The sequence below is a fragment of the Mytilus californianus genome, unplaced genomic scaffold (assembly GCF_021869535.1).
Source record: "Mytilus californianus isolate M0D057914Y unplaced genomic scaffold, xbMytCali1.0.p SCAF_5, whole genome shotgun sequence".
Classification (NCBI taxonomy): Eukaryota; Metazoa; Mollusca; class Bivalvia; order Mytilida; family Mytilidae; genus Mytilus; species Mytilus californianus.
The window spans coordinates 14,377,791-14,398,362 of record NW_026262701.1 but is presented as its reverse complement, the minus strand read 5'-3'; the positions used below and the strand labels follow the sequence as shown (position 1 = coordinate 14,398,362).

General features: G+C 33.4%; 1 protein-coding gene and 1 long non-coding RNA gene across 2 annotated transcripts; both read right to left on the bottom strand.

The window, feature by feature from the left end:
• Window positions 1–11,113: 11,113 nt before the first annotated feature.
• LOC127702280 (uncharacterized) lies at window positions 11,114–16,037 on the bottom strand. The gene is made up of 6 exons (XM_052206412.1): window positions 15,967–16,037; window positions 15,683–15,761; window positions 15,282–15,419; window positions 12,315–12,437; window positions 11,754–11,874; window positions 11,114–11,366 (listed from the first exon to the last, which is right to left on the bottom strand). Exons 1-6 carry the CDS (start codon window positions 15,967–15,969, stop codon window positions 11,141–11,143), a joined length of 690 nt encoding a protein of 229 aa, XP_052062372.1. The 5' UTR covers window positions 15,970–16,037; the 3' UTR covers window positions 11,114–11,140.
• Window positions 13,113–15,272, bottom strand: LOC127702285 (uncharacterized). The gene is made up of 2 exons (XR_007982354.1): window positions 14,131–15,272; window positions 13,113–13,206 (listed from the first exon to the last, which is right to left on the bottom strand). It is a non-coding gene; the product is annotated as an uncharacterized LOC127702285 (long non-coding RNA).
• Window positions 16,038–20,572: the final 4,535 nt, after the last annotated feature.

Sequence of the window (20,572 nt, the reverse complement as noted above, 5' to 3'; positions counted from 1 at the left end):
ACGCTGTAACAAGAGGCAAATACAACATGTATACAATATTACAATGACAAACAGGACAGAATGGGATTATACGAACATAAATTATCTTAAAGTGCAGCTAATTGTAATGTTTTTTTTTATACCAGTACAACTGACTTATATAATTATGTTAACGTAAACAAAAACATACTATATAGTTGAAGTTCAAACATGTTTCGTACAATTTTCAGTTCTTTTCTATTTCAGTCACGACAAACCATTTGTAAAATAGATGAAAATTTGATAAAGGTGTTATCTGTCAGCAAATAAAATTTCATGACATCATTATTGATTTAAGTGTGCTTATTTGATTGATCTTACGACATCTTTTTATTTTATTTTGTAAATGTTCTATCGCAAGGATACCAATGGCTCCGAATCTCAATAAAACGCATGACCGACCATTCATAATGATACATTTGTTTTATGCTTCCTTTCAAATAAAACTGGTGTATCAAAATAACTAAATTTGTCTACGGTTCATTGACTAAAGGGGCCTCTGTGGCCGAGTGGTCTAAGAAGTGGAACTACTATATCACTAGCCTCTCACGCGGCATAAAGGAGTAAGAGCGAAGACTGGTCGGCTCGGAGTCAGAATATAGTGTCTGGGTAGGGTAGCATGTCTTCCTATGGACTGTTGCCTTGTGAACGAACTAGCAAGTTAAAATCTGACTCAGCGTTCATCTCGTTTGAACTGTTTTACATTTATCATTTCGGGCCCTTTCACAGATGACTATGCGGTATGGGCTTTGGTCATTGTTGAAGGCCGTAGGGTGACATATAGTTGTTAATTTCTATGTCATTTGGTCTCTTGTGAAGATTTGTTTCATTGGCAATCATACCACATCTTCTTTTTTATATATAGGCATTAAATTTGGCACAGGACGAGCCTTCCATTCATACATCAATCCGTTTATAACAACCCTAATATTGTATGCAGGGAGTTAAGGTCTTTAGTGTATTTAACGATTCTTATCATTCGTTTAAATAACACGAACTTTTTTGACACATTTACTAGAGATTCTGTCGTTATCTTAAACTATATTTGATTATCTAATAGTATATTTCATGTTGGCATGTTTGGAGTTTTGGACTGACATATGACACACTCTGACTTTTTCTACAAAGAGTAAATAAAAGACTATTGCTTTTATTACCCCTACAATGCTAGACGTGAAAACAAAGACTTTGAAGCGCAAATGATATAAAGAATCTTTAAATGAAATATACAACAAACTGTATTTTATTGGATCATGCTTGCCGGATCGCGCCCTTTATCAGCCAAATCTTAGTAAATATCGATATGTCTACTGAGTATTACTGAAAGTGAAAACAATATGCATTTCGAGTGGACTAAATCAAATATAGGGATGAGTTCCGAAAAAGGCCGGAAAAGATTATTTCTCTTTTAGAAATGCTCGGGGGGAAAAGTAGTGTCCCTTGTATTAACAAAACTTCCGGACAGATAAATGAAAGTTTAAAACAAAATGGCTTCGAGTTGTATCTGTTATTCTTTTAAAATATGAATAAAAATAAGAGATTGTATCAGAGTTGATAAATTCACGCAAAACAAGATAAGACAAGCATAGCAATGTTAAGTTTGTGGTATAAATATATACAATAAAATATTTAGGGCAAAAATGAAAAAAAAATATAATCCGAATCTAATACTCAAGCGCCTGTGTATTCAACTTTCTATTTCTTATGATTACATGAAGTCAGTATCATGATCTAAAATTTGTTTTTACCTTGGTTGAAAAAAAAACATATCACGTCTTTACACGTCTTTCTCTTTTGAAAATACTCGGGAAAAAATAGTGTCCCTTGGATTAACAAAACTTCCGGACAAATTTTGTACATCCAATATTCATGTATCTATTTTTGATGTTTCTGTTATGGTTTCGGTTGGATAATGTGTTATGTCTTATCGTTTGTAGTCTGATAATTATTAAATTGCCTTTCAATACCATCATTGTCATTAAATTTTTTGGACTGGTATTGTGAAAATAATTGTATAAAGTTCGAGATTGCATGTTCGTTACGTAAGTACTTCACTGTTTTTGATGTCCTGTGGTGTCTGTCGTTGATGGAAGATGTTCGTTGTAGTTCTTCGGTTTGCATGTTGTGTCGACTATTATATTATTTGTGCGTTTCTCTGTGATGAGTGTTCTTGCGTGTGTTTGTGCTGTATTTCTGTCACGTAGTGTTGTTATTTTAGCGATATTTTTTAATATTGTCATATAAGCGGGAGGTTTGGCTAGCCATAAAACCAGGTTCAGCCCACCATTATTTTTAAAATGTCCTGTACCAAGTCAGAAATATGGCAGTTGTTATCAAAAAGTTCGTTTCTATGTATGTTGGCGTTTGTTTTTGTTGCACTTCAGTGTTGTTCCTGTGTTTTCCTCTTATAGTTGATGTGTTTCCCTCGGTTTTAGTTCGTAACCCGGATTTGTTTTCTCTCAATAGATGTATGACTTTTGAACACCGGTATACTGCTGTTGCCTTTATACACACACACTAAATAGACATTAATTGAAACGAAATTCAAATATCATTTCTGTTTTCAGTAAATTGACCAACAGTCTTAACATCACAGAGCAAATTCATTCCACAAACACATATCGAGTAGAAGTTGAAGAAGGTGTATATGCTTTATGAAAACAAAAACAAAACAATTATAAGTACACTCATCATAGATACATTGTACGTACCAGGCTTAGCCTTTTGTACGCCAGATGCGCATTTCGTCTACAAAAGGCCAAAATAAAAATAAAACATGTACTAAAAATGCATTGCGGACCAAAAATCTGAAAGGTGTTTCCAAATACAGCTAAGGTAATCTCTTCCTGCGGTAGAAAATCCTTATTGTTTCGAAAAATTCAAAGTTTGTTAACAGCTGGTTTATAGTTATGACCATATTTATAATAATTCTTGTCAACACAGAAGTGATGACATTCTTTTTGAAATTGAAGGAAATTATGGTCGTTTTCAAAATTTTCATGTAATATTTTTCAATATTGTCTAAGTAATGTGAGGAAAACGACTTGAACTAGTGGGAGATATTTTGTAAATAATTGTGCAAATCGTGATACAAGCATGAAATTTGGTATAAAGGTTGACTGAATGTGGATTTAAAAAAAAAAGCTGCTGGCCATAAAAATTTATCATTTTTTCAAGATGGCCACCATTCATTTTGCAAATGGCGTCATTTCCAATTGGCTACATTTCGTAAATCCTTTGAAAGCTGTGTTGAAGGTATAATCCAATGTAAGTTTTGATAAAAAGTAAATTACAGTTCCTAAAGTACGATAAGACAATACATTAATAAAGAAAAAAGTGACTTTCGGATCCAAAATGGTGACAAAAGCGTCGAAAATGTCAATTTTTATCATTTCCATCAACTTAATAAGAGCTATCACTTACTTTGTTCAGTTCAAATGCCTAGTTTGGTAAGAAAGACAGTTTGCTTTATCTAATAATTATCTAACTGACAGTTGTATGTACACAAACCCGTACAAGGAAGGCCAGAACGGTACCATTTTCAGTTATCAACACAGCTGGATTTCTTGCATCCGCATTTCAAAAGTTTCTGACACGAGGATGCAACGGCAGGTAAAGAAGTTCATTTTGGTTTCCAACTGTCATTGTCTTTTTCTTTCATCCAACCCCAGTGTTCAGGACTTGGTACCTGTTGAATGCATAAATCCGTTTGAGCCCAAACATGTCCGCCTTGATATGCTGCTCTTTTAGTGTGTTCCAGAAGAGCACCTCCGGTAGGCGGAATAACATCATAAGGCCGCTGCTCCCTGGCAAACAATTCAAATCGTGCCTCGTTAACAGCAATTGTTGCTGTTGTTCTGTCATACATGATGCAAACAAAAATGATTCTTTGATGTCCATATTTGTGTCTTCAATAGAGTTTGGGCTCATACTCAAGCGGGCAAAAACGTCCGTTACATCTGGAAATACTTTTCATGTCTGCCAAGCTGACTTCTTCCCTTTCCCACGAAAAGCCGACACAGTGTCAAATCCACTGAATGCATGGAAGAAAGGAAGAGCAACTACATGAGGACCTAACGCATTTGATATGTCATGTACTGGAAGCCATCGAAAGTCTTTATTCCTTCCAAAACCTATCCACATTTTGTCCACACCTAATCTTGCAAATGCTGCAATTCCTAATACTACTACATCCGTGTCAGTACTAATTAAAATTACTTTTTTACAACCATTTTCTGCAGCATGCTTAACATGGACAAACATTCATGTATCTGCTTCTTCATGGCTACAAGGGGATATCTCTAAAGTATCCGTATGGAAATTGCAAAGAACATTTTTACCTTGAGTAACGTAAATAGTTTTATCAGTCTCTAAAGAAGCAATTCTGTCGGCAAGAAACTTGAACAATTCCGTTTTGTTGTCATCTTCACGGAGAAAACTACTCCAAACCCTTGGCGTTCTACCAGAACCAACAACTTTCCGTCTAGTACCAGCACCTCGCTTTCTTCTCTTCCCAGCCTTTAAATTATTCTTTAAGTTAACGTCAAATACAATGTCTACTCATGAATATTTATCGGTGCAAGATTTTATGTAAGGCAGTATGACATCATTTGCATAATTATCAAATGTATTTGCCCCACGTGGTGGCCTGGAATTAACCATTGCTGCCCCATCAATGATAAATGCGTCAGAATGTGGATCAGTTGATGGCAAATCGCAGAATGATTCAAGTATATCCATTAGCTGCGATTTAATACCACTGTTTAAAGTGCCATCCTGAGGCAAAGACGGTGGAGCAGTTTGATTTTCATTGCTAAAGAAATCTTCTAAGTCACGCTGTCTACTGTGACGTGATATGAAAAGTCTAGAAAAGAGATCGCAATCACTTTTAAGGTTCGTTAGCTTTGTTTTTGACAAAGACGTTTCCGGTTTCGTTTTACGGCTAAATAATGGGAAAATTTTCTTTTTCAACGGGTCATAAAAAGCAGATTCTCCTTCGTTCTGCATTTGTTTCAAAATATCTTCGTATTGTTTGGACCCAATATCTTGGAGTTTACATATCTTACCTGCTTCCGAATCGACAATTTCCTTAGAGTCAATTTTGTACCAATCTGATGACTCCTCTAGAAATGGATTTCCAAACTCGTTCATCACTTTAGAAAGCCTTTGAATCTTTTCGAAGACATTCTTTTGTGTTTTCGTAGAGTCTTCATGGTGTCGTTCATCTGTTGAAGAATGACTCAAACTACACGATCTTTCAAATTCATCTACCAGTTTACTGACTACGTCCATCGTCTCAAAGCTGAGGGATCTTCGGTTAAACCTTTGGCACCACCATCGCCCTTCACAGTTGCATTATTCTGTTCATGTTCCTGATCAATTGCGATATTAGAAATTAACTTGCTGGTCTAACGTACAGTGGAATTACCATTTGCAAATTCCATTGCCACCTGTGGGTGGTGTTCGTGAAGGGAAGCCATATCTCGGAGATGGATCGGTAACGATCGAGCATAGTTTACACGATCAAGACCAAAAAAAATACACTATCATGTTTGATATGGACTGTTTGTAAAGTACGAAATCTGACTCACGAAATGATCGTACTACCGAAAGCACACGATGTTCTAAATTCATAATTGAACGCCAGAAATTAAACTGTGGTCGAGATGACTCTCTTTCTTTACACCAGTCTATCAAATCATCGAACGTCACAGAGTCATTAGCTATATTTTCTGCGTTTATGCTTTCATAAGCCGACATTAACAATTCAAACAAAACTCATGCAGTTATCTGATGCGCGTGTCTAGTCCTATGTACATTTGAACATACAAGAAAAGAATCTGCCATTCCATGTGTTGCAATATCGGCACTTGTCCATCCACTATCACGCAAAAATGTCACCCAGAATTTTGAAACAAGCCATTTCAATGTGCAATCCACCAAACATGACGATAAATTTATCTTCTCCGTACAAATCTTGCCACGCCCACTGAATTTGCTTTGCATAAACAAACGTGGTTGATCTGCAGTTATAATTGGTAGTTATCCAGGATTAAGAAAGTTTACCACCTCTTTCATCTTATCCATCGAATGCTTGATCATTGCAACTGAATGGGCGTGTTCTTCAAACAGTGGCATCAAAGAAGTTACATTTACTTGAACAGAAGGGCCTCGATTTTTAGAGGAATGACGTCCAAGATATGTTTTCGAAATCCAAATTCTCGTCTGTTAGATGAACTAGGTTTAGCCATTCATATTCACACTTGGGGCTTTCTTCAAGATAATCATGATATGGTAGTTTGAGTATAGTATTAGGGTTATTTGGAGGTGTAGGTTTAATCTTTAAGTCTTTTAGTTGATTTTAGTCTCTGATGCATGATTTTTATTATTAATTGTTTTTGGCTTAAAACTAGCTTTCTGTAACTGCGAGTACTCTCAAATCGTACTTTCATGTTAATTTGACCTATTGGTACAATTTGTAATGTATTTTTGTCATTTGATCATTACTTATTCAGTGTTATATCTAGTCTCGCTATTTTTAATATATACCACCAAGTGTTTAGTATGACGATAAATTTTCACTTTTGTTCTCGTACTAGGAACAACAAAATTATTTATTTTGTACAAATTATTTCCGTACTCCATGTACACCTTACGACAAAATTATTTTTATTTACCTGTGTACGTTATTTTGTGTAGCGGCATTTTGTCCAAGGTTATGGTTGTCTTTTTGATATTGTTTTACATCTAACCCCCTTGTTTTATAAATTTTGTATTTACATTGTGTCATAGATCAAATTTATTCGTTCAGTGTATGTTCACTTATTTTTGGTTAATATGTCTTTTGATTGAGTTAAGCCATTTCAATTGATATTTTATAGTGTGTCTTTCTATGTTGTGATGTTACACTATTGTTTCAGGTAGGGTGAAGGTTGGCGCCTTTTAAAACGTTTAAACCCGCTGCATTTGTTTGCACCTGTCCTAAGTCAGGACCTGATGTTCAGTGGTTGTCGTTTGTTGATGTGGTTCATAAGTGTTTCTCGTTTCTCGTTTTTTATATTGATTAGACCGTTGGTTTTCCTGTTTGAATTGTTTTACACTAGTCATTTTGGGGGCCCTTTATAGCCTGCTGTTCGTTGTGAGCCAAGGCTCCGTGTTGAAGGCCGCACTTTGACCTATAATGGTTTACTTTTATAAATTGTGACTTGGATGGAGAGTTGTCTCATTTGCACTCATACCACATCTTCTTATATCTATTTTAGTAGGCAGTTCTTATATTGGCGTATGTATCTACTTGCCTTGAACTTGGTCTATTTCCCAGTATTAAGACTCCAGGTACAATCTCACTATTGTCATCCGATGGGTGCTGAAAAAATAGAAATTCTCGTCCCATGAAATGATGCTTTTGCAGTTGTTGAACTAGGGTTGTGAGCAATATTATCAACAGCAACTGTAGTGAAAAGCCCTTTTTTTTAAACAGGTGGACATATTAAACCTTCGGACAAAAAGCGTTCAACCACAGCCTCTCCTTGTTTAGTTGATATTTCTAATACCCGGTGATATGAAATACATAAACCATATTGAAATAAGGTATCGATCAATTGACGCTTCCTGGTCCTTGCAAAAATTAAAAAGCCGATATAGATACAAAAATTCACGATCTACAACATGCCGCTGTTGTTCTGATACTTTCGGAGTTTTTGCATGATTTGTTGTACATTAGCAGCTGAGCAATTGCTAGATCAGACTTGCATACACTGTTCTCTTATTGAGATTGAATATCTGGGCCATGGTCAATCATGCACATAAGTTCAAGCAGTAATGGGGGGACGCATGATTGGATATCTTCGGCCGAAAATGAACCAGAAAATTTTGCCTTATGTTCCTTAATTTGTGCCCGAATAATTTCTGCAGTTTTTCCGATATGTATGGTGTCGTCGTAATTACATGTCAATGCTATTGCTGGACCAACATCTTTTTCAAAAACCAACAACACCTCCCGACCTTAAGTATATGCTCTTGAGGATCTGGTATCTTTGCAAGTAGCATTTTTTTTGAGTCGTGTCCGGTGTTAATTACTATTAACACAAACAAATGTAACGAAGAAGCACAAAAAGGCATACATCAAATTTAAAATCCTCATTTTGCTTATATTATACGATTTTATTTATCTATGTAAAATACACCCATAAAGGATGGAAGGTTTTCAGTACTGGCGTAAAATTGCGCGTTTGAAATTCGCACAGGTAGACATAAAAAAATTTCGTCGTTCAAAGTATGAGGGGATACATAAATACAGAGTCACGTAAAATGGATATAACTAAAAACAGACTTAACAGTAAATATAATATTAATAAATAACTGTTTGTCCTGGAGAGTTTCAGCACAACTTCTCAATCTATCATTCAGCTTTATTGTCATTGCTTCCCTGAGTGACGAAAGCGGAGCCTCTTTGTCACACAAAAACACTTGACAATATCTTGTTTTAATTTTGTTTTTGAATGATCAACTGAACGGCGAAAGAACTTAGGTGAACAAACAGGTTCACTTTTTGTTGATTTCGTTGACTTGTATCGATGTTAGGCACGTTTCAATTTGGTGTTGTTAAATTTAATTCGGCAACTTGGATGGTAATTTGCCTCATTTATTGTAAATGTGCTTTTAATTCCGGAACCGTTGTTTTACCTTCTAACGTCCAGTGGTATAGTTAAGCTATTCATTTCGTGAAACTTAGAAATGGTTGTAGCCAACATTATATACCCATCGCAGTTGAGTTTAACGTTTCAACTGTGTCTTCCTGACACAAATAACACTTTGACCAGTAAGTTTCCCAATTATCTGTTGAGACTGATGACAGACGAATTCTTTTCGCCATTATGAAAAATTAAACCAAATCAAATATAAACTCTAACAATAACAATAATAATTGCAAAACAGAAAACAAAATTAAACCTTTTCTAAAAAAACACTATAATAATGTTTGGAAAATGGAAAAATACTGTTAACAGGCCGAGGCATTATCCTTTTACCATCTGAAACTGCACTTTATTGCATGGGATTTGACTGGGTTCGTTGATGTTGTACCTACACCAAGCCCAATCGTTCATCCACTGATATTTAACTCCCGTGCGATCTGTACACCATCCATAGGATTAATGCCCATTCCTCCATGGCTCGGCTATCCCGCGTTGGCACATCCTGTCGATTCAGGTATGACTTTATGGCTTTTACAAAGGGGCAAACCATAAAGTATTTGGGAGACTTTAAAATGAAAGCTAACAATGGACCCTATGCCGTGTTTATAAACGGCAGCAATTTTCACCAGTATGCCCTGGTACTGCGTGCAAATCGTTCTTTATATCTATAAATAGTTTGCGCATGCGCGAAATTGTTAAACGCATGTGTATCATAACCTTGAAAAATGTTATAAAACCAATTCATAATATCATTTAAAATCCAAAAGCACAAAGTACATAGTGAATACTTTAAAGGTTTTTGTGTGAATTTTGTAACATTTTCGCGCATGCGCAAACCCTAAACATGTCAAATATTCATTTCTAGTATATACGTCACACCTAAGGAATGTAGCCACCAAACCTGATAATTTTTTACTAAAAAAAGGTCAGAGAAAAACATTTTTCCATAAAAATTAGTATTTTCGAACTGGAAAACAGCCATTTTAAAAAAGGCCCGTGGCTATCTTGAACAAATTATTTCTTTTAATGGCCAGCAGTTGTTTCTTTAAAAGTATATAATAATGATGCTTCGTGCTAATTTTCATGCTTGTATCATGATTTGCACAATTCTCTCGATTTTGCTTGCTAATATCTTCCACTAAACCTTATAAATTTTAAAGGCTAATATTCTTAGCTTAGGTGTGATACCATATTTATATATCTAGCGCTTCGTCCGTGTGACAACACACTTAAACAAAAACATATTTTGATTAAATCCAAAATTATTCAATATGTACAAAAATACGAAGATGTAGCACGATTGCCAAAGAGACAACTCTCCACCAGAGACCATATAACGTAGAAGTTAACAACTAAAAATGACTCAATGAGGACTTCATCAATGAGCAAAGCCCATATCGAAATGACAAATGTAAGACATTTCAAACGAGCTAACTGCTTTAGTTAGGTAAAGAAAAACAAATATGATTTACAGCAACAAACAACAACCACTGTATTACAGGCTCCTGACTAGAGATAGGCACGTAAAGAAAGAGGTGGGGTAAAACATGTTCACAATATGTGTGTATGTGGAGGGGGTGGGGGGGATAAACAGCCCTAAATGTGTTTATTTGAAGGTGCAAATGAGCATAATTATTGATTTTTTTTTCAGCCGACGTACTAATACCTTTTTGAAGCTTATTCTGACCATTGTATTTTTTGCAATGCTGTTAGTAACTTCCTTAATATTTTGCATATGAGAGGTAAAAAATGTTAACTTCAGACAAATCGAAGCAGCCAAATATTATACGTTTCAGATAATTTGGATGATGTTCATTAAGGATGTTTAAGATGACATAAACATTATAACAAATAAGGGAGAAGTTCTGAAAAGTTCTAAGTATTAAGATAAAGTGATATTGTAAATTATTTTCTCTAGTTAAATTGTGCAAATCGGTTGCCTTCTTACTAATGTTTAACAACGTAGCAAATACTGTTATATATTTCTTATCCAATATATGAATCGCCATGATGACAATGTTTGAAAATTGGAAATAATTCAATATGTTCATTTTAAAGGATTCTCAGCGGCAGACTGATTTTTTTAAAGTGTCACCTTCAATGTTGGGGTTATTATTTTGCAATTTTATTTGTTTTCACATTATTAGAAATTAAAATAACATTTCATATATTATATGCGTCCAAAGTTGTCATGGCGATGAAAATTCCGAAAGCAGGATAAGACCACAGAAACCTGCCAATCTTTATATTAGAAGCCCAGCAGTTAATATCAAAAAATTTTTTTTTAATTACATGAAGACACAGTCAAGAGTTATAAATCTAAATACAATGAATACAAAATGATACGCAGAATACGGCAATTAAAAGTATACAAAAACTAAATTCTATAACGCTTTATGTTTTATGTTTTATATTTTATGTTTAAGTTATGTATAATAATAACAGTAGTAGAGCCTGTTGTTTTTGCCTCCATCATTCAGAGGATGACTTCCGCTAACCTTGTTTTCGTTATTTTTGTCCTCGTCATCTGTCTCCACTGACTCCTCTCTAACAAACATACCCTGTACCTGTTGACATTGTGATGTGAAGCGTAATAGATAAAACGATTGACTTGTTGGAAGAATAATCCCGATTTTGTCTGATCCGTCAGATCTGTAAATAATGAAACAATGCATGATGACTATATACCATTTTTGAGATTTGAACATTTCTAAATGGAAAAAGTTCAACATTTAAATAATTCTCTTCCTCTCTCGTAAGTATTCTTGGTTTGTGTTTTATCAATTTTTGTATAGATGCTAATATAATGTGTTGATGATATCAATCTTAAGTCATCTCTGTTGGATTTATTTACGAAATGGATAGACTCTGTCGATATGAAAACACGGCTTGAATGCTAAGCGCTTTTCGTCTATTGAGTGTCCTATGCTGGTGTGCAGATAAATTGTCCGTCCTTGCTATATCGTTTTATCGCTTTCATGTAAAGTTAAACTTAAGCCCCAATTAGTGATACCTTTTTTTAATTTTCAAAGTTTATACCTGCAACAATAGTCTATAAACGTGTTTCTATCATAGGATCCACTTGGAAGTACTCCGTCTAGTGTGTTTCCGTTGTCATCATCTTCATCATCCCAGTAAATACTTCCGGTCTCGAAACCTACTAAAAGTAATACCATCAACTGCAATGGTCATTATTATCTTAGATAACCTCGACAATATTATCATATTGATACTATGTCCTGAATAGGCATGTCGTTTAATGATCTTCACTTTTATGTCTTGGCCAATCCATTGATTGCATGTCGTATTTTACATGACAGGGTAAAAGGGGAACATGTGTGACAAAATATACTTTTCACAATATTGAAATTCAAATCCAAAGAACGTTTCGGAGATTCAAATATAAACGACATAGATATAAGTAGTGAAAACATATATGGGTTATTTTTCCTTCAAGAAGCTGTTATTGTTGATTTAGAACAATTATAATTTTTAAACTGATAATTCGAAATTAAAAAGTGCCATTATCACATTGCCAATACAGAACATGTTCATTTGTACCTATTTTACTGAGTATTTTTATGGTAAATATATAAATACCTGATGGACAGGATAGTCCTTGTCTTAGAATACAGTAATTTCCCTTTGGCCAAGTTTCATTTCCTAGTATGGTATTTTCGTCTTTGGTACAATAATGAAATTCCATATTTACCCCAAAGGAACCTGTCAGTCATAACAATTTTTTTTTTATTAGATATAAATCAAACATGCAGACATCTTTCGGTGATCGAGTAATTCTCAAGTTATATTTAACGTACTACTTATTGCGTGATTTGTAATCATAATATTAAGTATCATGCTTTTAAACTGGAACAATAAACTTAAATTAAGTTGAAAATATTCTGCATACTAGCTTCTTATGAAGAAATAAAAGAAGTAAGCATTATCCTTTAACTTCACTTTCCGTTTGTTGACTATGGTGAACGCATCTATCACGTCCAACTTGGGTTAAAATACACCTGTGACGTAAATCTTTTATTCAAATTCTCCATTATTTTTCAGGAATGGAGAGTTATTTTCTATTGTCCATCTTCATTCATCCGGACGTTTTGCCCTTTGGGTATTTCCATGGGCATTTTCTTAAAAAGTGTTCACCCATGGAAATAATTCTAAAGGACGTAACGCGATATTGAATGAAGATGAAAACTTACTAAAACGGCTGATATTAAATGGATTTGCTTTTTTAATTGGGATGACCTCGTAGTAATACAATGAACAGCAAATATCTCATTATTAATAAACAGCTTTTATTTGCGAGTCGTAATTCCATTATATAATTTATAGTTTCGTTTTCACTAAACTTCCACAACATTATCCACAATTTGTTTTCCGATGCAGGCAAATCTTTGCTTAATTTCTGTCACGGATAGTATCCAACTGAAGCGGATAAAAACGCATATTTTCCATTGAGTGCCATTCCTCTTCTGTGCATCTACAAAATATCAAATGTGTTAACTCAGTTAGATTCTTTTGTAATATTGAACACAATAACATTATACAAAAGGGAAAATTAGAGAAACATATATTTCACTTACAGATTTGCTTTTAATGTTTAAGATATCATTTGCTTGAAATTTTAAGTGTTGTATTTTGAATTTGTACAGCAAAAATCGTTTGTTCCATTTTAATATGTACATTAAAAAAAGAAATATTACTCAGTTTCTACAATAATATTGTGGTTAAATAGGATTAATGGTTCAAGAAACTGAAATGGTCAAAATGCCGTATTCGGGATATTATTTGATTTTTCGTTGTTATAATTTGAATATTGTACTAATGAATAGAATTTGAGGGGTATGGATAACATTTGAATAAGGATTGTGTTAAATATTGGGCGGGATGTTTATTCAATTTTCAACAGAAACGCGTAACACAATCGAATTCCTTCACTGTTATTATATGTCCAGTGGCAAATATAACAGTTATATCGACAGTGCAAATGACGGCGTTAATCTTGAAATGTTTAAATGAAATCAAAAAGTAGTTCTCCACTCAATAAAGTTAAAGACATACAAAACGCAATCTAGAAATGTTTTTAATCACGCGGGTTTTTTTTCTAAAATTGTTTTCTTCTTTTCTGATAATAGGGAAGAATGAAAAAATATTTTCAGTTTGCTTGTATTGCTATTTAAGACTCTAAAACATGCATAACATTTTTTTTTTTCGTTTTTATGAGCAAAGGGAGCGAAAAAACAAATGTTGGATAATGCATGAAACATGAAACAGTGTTTTCTTGTTTAATTTTATTTGATCTAATAGAATGGTTTGAAATATAGAATCATATTTTGTTTCGGATATGACTCCAAATCGACCACACCCTTATTAGTTAAATAACCTATACTAGAGTGTTACATACCTGGAAATTTATTCTATTTGTACCATGTCATTTTTCTCGGACGATTCTACATCCAAGATTTATCAAACGAAAAATACACATAATCCATTAACATATATGAATAAATATTAGTTTTCTCTCTCTCCCGAAATACCACTTAAAGACACACGTAAATATCCTTTCAATCCCACCACAAGAAAGACGTGCGTATCCAATGACTTAAAACATGAATCTGGATGAACTTATTCAAGATCTTTTTATAGTAATTATTCAACTGTTCATAAATACTTCGTTAAGTGAGTATATGGTCAGCTTGATCTTAAATTTTGCCTGTGGATTATTGGTTACACCACGGGGATAATGAAAAGAAAACCATTACAATATGAAATAAAATTCTTTAAAATGTTATAATCTAAAGATTCGTTCTAATATTTAAGGTGTATTTTAAGTTAGCGAAAGTCCAAATAACTGTCCATTCCTTGAAAATAATGGGCGATATTCCAGGGCTTTTATTTCCTATCATGATTTCCTTGATAGAGGGCTGCTGATCACAAGGAAGTTATAAAAACAGGAGTTCCAAGTGATGAAGGTCCCTTTGTAAATAGGACGGACTCAATCACGAGTTTTTGGCCGTTATGGAATATCTGTGTCACAGATGACGAAGAATCGCGTTCTATTGTCTTAACCACACTCCTGTTCTCTTTTCCCCGATTGTGACCTACCGAATTAGACTTATCAACATGAATATACTTACACGAGCAATTCTACGGATGCCACATGTGGAGTAAGATCTGTTTACCCTTCCGGAGCACCTGAAATTACCTGGTTTCGGCTTAGGAGTTTGAATGTCCGTTTTGTATCTTTCCCCTCTCTAGCTTATAAGACGTCAATTTTTTACGCCTGTCCAAAGTCTAGGAGCCTTTGGCCTTTGTTCGCCTTGTATGTTTTTTAATTCTAGTTCATTAATATGTTTCGGAGTTCGGTATGACGTCCATTTTCACTGAACTAGTACACATTGTTGCTTAGGGACCAGCTGATGCCCGCCTCCGGGTTCATATTTACTCGCTGTGTTGAAGACCCATTGGTGGCTTTTGGTTGTTTTCTGGTCTTTGGTCTGTTTGTTGTCTCTTTGACACATTCCCCATTTCCATTCTCAATTTTAAATATAATACCGTAAAAATGATGATCATATGTAATGAAGTTATCATTTTTTTTGTCTTCATTATCCTGGTATCGCCATCCTTCCGCCCACCCAGACGGGCATCCTGCATTCGATTTGACTAGTGTAAAGGTCCCTTTTGGCCATTGTTCTGAAAAATTAAGAAAACTGAGTATGTGTACATAACTTTTGAGGTCCTCTTTTATTGATTAATGAAAATGAAAGAAACATGTTTGAGATAGTTTTGCAAAAAAAAAACTTTTATTTTTGAATTCATAGTTAAAACCTTTTATTTTATTTTAATTATGCACAAGTATTTTACTAAATTCAAATACAAACGGTATTGTTTACAATAACAGAAATGGCGAATAATAATTTGCAAACAAGAGGTTTTGTCTGTTTAATTATAGTTACCAGCGTATGTAGATGGAACGATGAGGATCAATGTCAATATGGACAGCATCTTTAAGCAATGGATACTAGTATCTAGGAGCTGTAATGATAAAAATCACACTAAACATTTATTATATTGCAAAATATCTACAGCTTAAGCAATAAAACTAACGTAAATACGCCATATAAACTTGCAAAAATGGCATTCGTTATATATCTGCTCGATAATATCCTTCTTGTTGTATTAAAAACAAAGTCAAAATTAGGCCACTCATCAAGAAATCTCGTATTGAATAAACTGTAACCATCTTATTTGTGCGTTGCCATCTGTCTGATGAACAAATATGTAGTAAAGAACACTTTCATTTTGAAAATTACTTTAGATTTTATATACTTTGAAATAACGATCCAATATATGATCCTATGAATATCAAACTAACTGTTTCGATACACTTCTGAAAAAAACAAGTATGACCAAAAATTAATTCAACATTTAAGAAGATTGAAATTAAAAAGAAACGTAAGTCTTACTTGCTCACGAATATCAATATGTCGACTGTGATGTAATTATCATAGTTATATTAGAGAATTTATCCAATATAATTTAAGTATCTTAAGGCCTTAGACTTCCTTTTTTTAATTTCATTTAGTAATTTGATTTCCAAATGCATATTATTATTTTGATCATTATGTAACCACCGTAACAAAACTTAAAAAGAAGAAAGTTTATCAATGTATTATAAATACATAAATTCGCATATCTGTATAGTGTTTCTGCATTAAAATTTCAATTTTGTACTGGGCATAGCACATCACCGAGTCTTCCTATAGTCTTGCTTTCAGATAAAATTTCATATGACTTAAAGCTAACGATAACAAAGTGACTGATATCATAGTTTCCTATCAATAGGTTATTATTCATAGGCCTTACCTTGCCTTCTGTACATATGTCACCCGTCTATTTGTTCACTGTTTTACCGTAAATTCAAGGTAAAGTGTCTCATGTTCTGATTTTATTATGTATTCCTTTATGAAACATTTACTGGTCTAATAATCGCGATTAATAGTTAAATGTTGTAATCCTCATAACCTAGTTTAGCTCTTGACCTTCATCCACGTACATTTATACGAAACTTTCAAAATTGTTGCCATGTTTTTATTATTGCGAAAATTGCGACGAAATAGGTTTCACATTAAAAAAAAAACGCATTAAAATTTTTTTGAATGTTTTTCTATAAACGTGATGCTTAATATTGTATTTGTGTCCATTGTTTAACAATCACAGAAATAAATGCATGCAAAAATTAAGACTAGTCCCGCTGGTCATGTTATAACCGCCGAGGAACCTGACGTCGTAATCATTTTTGGTATCTTAATACAAAAAAAAATATAATAAAACAAAAGAGAATTACAAAAGTTGAATTCAAACTTTCTTTTCATCTCTGAGATTTTGTGATTTATAAGGGACCTTTTTTGCCTAATTTCCTATTTTTTTGTGTGGATCATGTAATTTATCCAATTTTTAAGATCCAGTTTCAATACAATATTCATAAATGCAGAATTTGTAAACATATAGGAAAATTTATACTACAGCCCATACTGCGGCCAATGTATATTTTGTATATAAAGTTGCACATTGACTGCTTTCAAAAGAATGATGTAAAATGATATGCTCATTAAATATGAATTGTTTTATGTGTTTTATTTGACCAGTATTACATCAAAGAACTTAAGTTTTGATGTACTTTTAGTTAAATTTTGCCTTATATGGAAGTTTTTGAACATATACCCTGAAAATACCCCCAAAAGGCTTTTCAAAGGCTTTTTAAGCAGTTTCATACCTCAAAAAACAACAATAAAGTTTCATTTTACTAAATCTGTGTTTTAATTACATGTAAAGTTCAAAATCTGTCAATGACAAACATTTGGCAGAAATTCCTGTTAACCCAACATCAGGATTGTTTCTTTGCCAAAACTGTACAGGCAAAACAGAAACAGTGACAAATATGAAAAATAAGACAGGGTATGACCAAATTTTGCATTTGAAAGATTAAAGTAACATTTCAGAATATTAAAAAGCAATCATTTAACATAGAAATCCAAAAACAAACATTTCAACATAAGTTTCATAGATGAAGGGTATCTAATTCTGCAAAGCTGTCCAGAATTTTTTTTAATTTAAGAAACGCAATGAATTATTTAAAAAAAAATTAATATCTTCAATCGGTCAGATTATTCGAGTGTTAAAATACTTGAAAAAGTGCTTAGCAACAACTTAATCTGCAACTTTACATGGGGAACACTGCTAAAAAATACACTTTGTCAAAGGGAGGTAATTCTGATTTTGCATATGATTTTACACATAATTAGAAGAAATATGTGCAAAATTTGATGTAAATGGAGAGAATATTTATGTCTTTCATAAATTTTATAACTCTGAAGTGTTATTTCTATTGTTCCTTTCAATTTGGACACAAAACTGATTTTTCCAATTAAACCCATGCTTCCTCCCACAGTATACTCAGTGCATCCTTGCCAGCCGCAGTTAAACATAGAATTTTGTATGAAAAACAACTTTAACTGGTTCCTAAAAGCTTCCATTGCATTAACATTTACAGGAAATGAGCTTTGTTATTATTGTGAGGCCTTGAAAAAGTACAGTGACAAAGTGCATATTTTCCTATATATAGGGGTAAATTCAGTAAAAAAATATCCCATTGACTTTAATGCAAATTTATGTCTTGAATTAAATTTATACCAGATTTACCTTTAGAAATCAGAAGCTTTCATATATCATTCATTAAAGTACAAATGTAGCCCCATCTTTTGCAACAATAAAAACATAGGGTCATGCGGCATTTTTGGGCATTCACATGGCCTTATTTACAAACAATGTAGATTCGCACTTAAATCCTAAACTGACCCCATGACTTTTCAACCCTGTAGTAAAACATTTTAATTTTGATTCATCTATCAAAAAATATTTATTACAAACATTATCTACCAATCAGAAGAGTCCAGGACAGAAAGCGATATCGTATACACTTTAATACATTCTTGTATTAGACACACCCAATAGGGCGTTAACCCGATTGGTGTATATAATGTACTCCACGATATTATGGAGAATGCAAAAGGATATACTTTAATAATTTATGAAGGTGTCCCTCAGAAATGTGATTTTTTTAATAGTGAAGCATGATACATCCAGAATTTACAATTACATTTAATGACACCATAGTGTAAGTACTCAAAACAGAAGATTATCTGATAGGGTTTATTCAGCCTGTGGAGCATCGATATCATCACTGATGTCTGATACACAACGGTTATAATTTATTGTTAATAATCATAGAAATTACTTTGATTTACGTAGATGGGATGTCTTTATCAGCAAGAGTTCAGGTTTTTGTGATTAAATCAGAAAAGAAAGGTATTTCAGCGATTCATATTGTCATACAAAAGCAAAAATAAGGTATCAATTTGATAACAGAACAAAGGACGTCAAAATACAATTCTAGACCAGGTGGTCATGTTATTACTGGCGACCTTGGCATCGTTACCAATGAACAACTAAGAGAGGAATCAAAATATAGAATTTCTCAGCCCATCAACTGGAAAAAGAACTTAAGGTAACTGATGGATGCAGTTGATGACTAAGCTAGAAAATGGGTAAAGCGCGAACCAGACGAACCAGAACTGGACACTTTGTCTGAATGGATCAAAGCTATTCGATCATGCATTCAGAAACTACGATGTACTATGAACACAGGGGTTTCTAACCCATTCAAGAAGCCGGAGGTTGTTGATGCTTTATTCTCATTACATGACAAATATGTCGTTGATAAGGCCTTCAATAAAATTGTCTTCGTATGTAAAAACCATTATTTGCAATGTCTCACAAAAAGAGCTTGAAATAAACAGCACAAATGGTAATCCTACATATTCTTTAACATCATTTACAAAGGATGAAATTATACAAAATCACAAATTTGCCAATCTTTCTTTTAGTATTAACATCAAAGAAAACGAAGAAAATCTACCGACATTTTACTGCATACCAAAACTTCACAAAACTCCGTATAAAGAACGATACATAGCTGGATCATCAAGATGTTCGACTAAACATCTTTCTAAAGTGCTGACTACTATTCTTTCTACAGTAAAAGATGGCATTCAAAAATGTTGTGATGAGATATATTCAACCAGTGGTGTCAATCAAATGAGGATTCTCAAAAATTCTAAAGATCTACTTCTAAATCTTAGATCACCATCTCTGCAATTTTGCAGCAACAATATAATGAATCTGATGACAATGATGATGATGATATTGGTGAAAATGAATCAGATGAGGGTGTTGTTCATTTTTCTACGCTTTATTCCCCCTGCTTAGGGACAGGTCATTATTTATCTCCAGGGAGGCCGGCAAAATGTAAATTTGAAATGATAAAAAATAATTGACCCCTTTTCAAAATGTGTTAAAAAATTTAACCCCCCCCCCCCCCTTCTTTCAACTACATAAAAACTTTTGACCCCCCTCTTTTTTTATTATAATTGAAAAATTTTAAATGATTTAATCTTCATTTTTTATTGTTTATATTCCTATTAACAGGTAAAATAGCTCAAAGGGAATGGAATTAAGGTATTTTGATAAACATACACAGAGAAATACATTGAGGACAATAACAACCGATACAAGGAGACCCTGATGTAACTTCACAGTCTTTAACAAGACAAATACCCATTGTTTGAATAAACAGTGTCAAGAATTTTTGCCATAAATACAATGTACTATAATATCAACAATAAGTTTATATTGAAATATTATTCTAAAACAATAGTTCCATAATAATCTCAAGTCAGCATTATGATTGCTATTTTAAATCACAAATTTTGTATATTAAAAATACC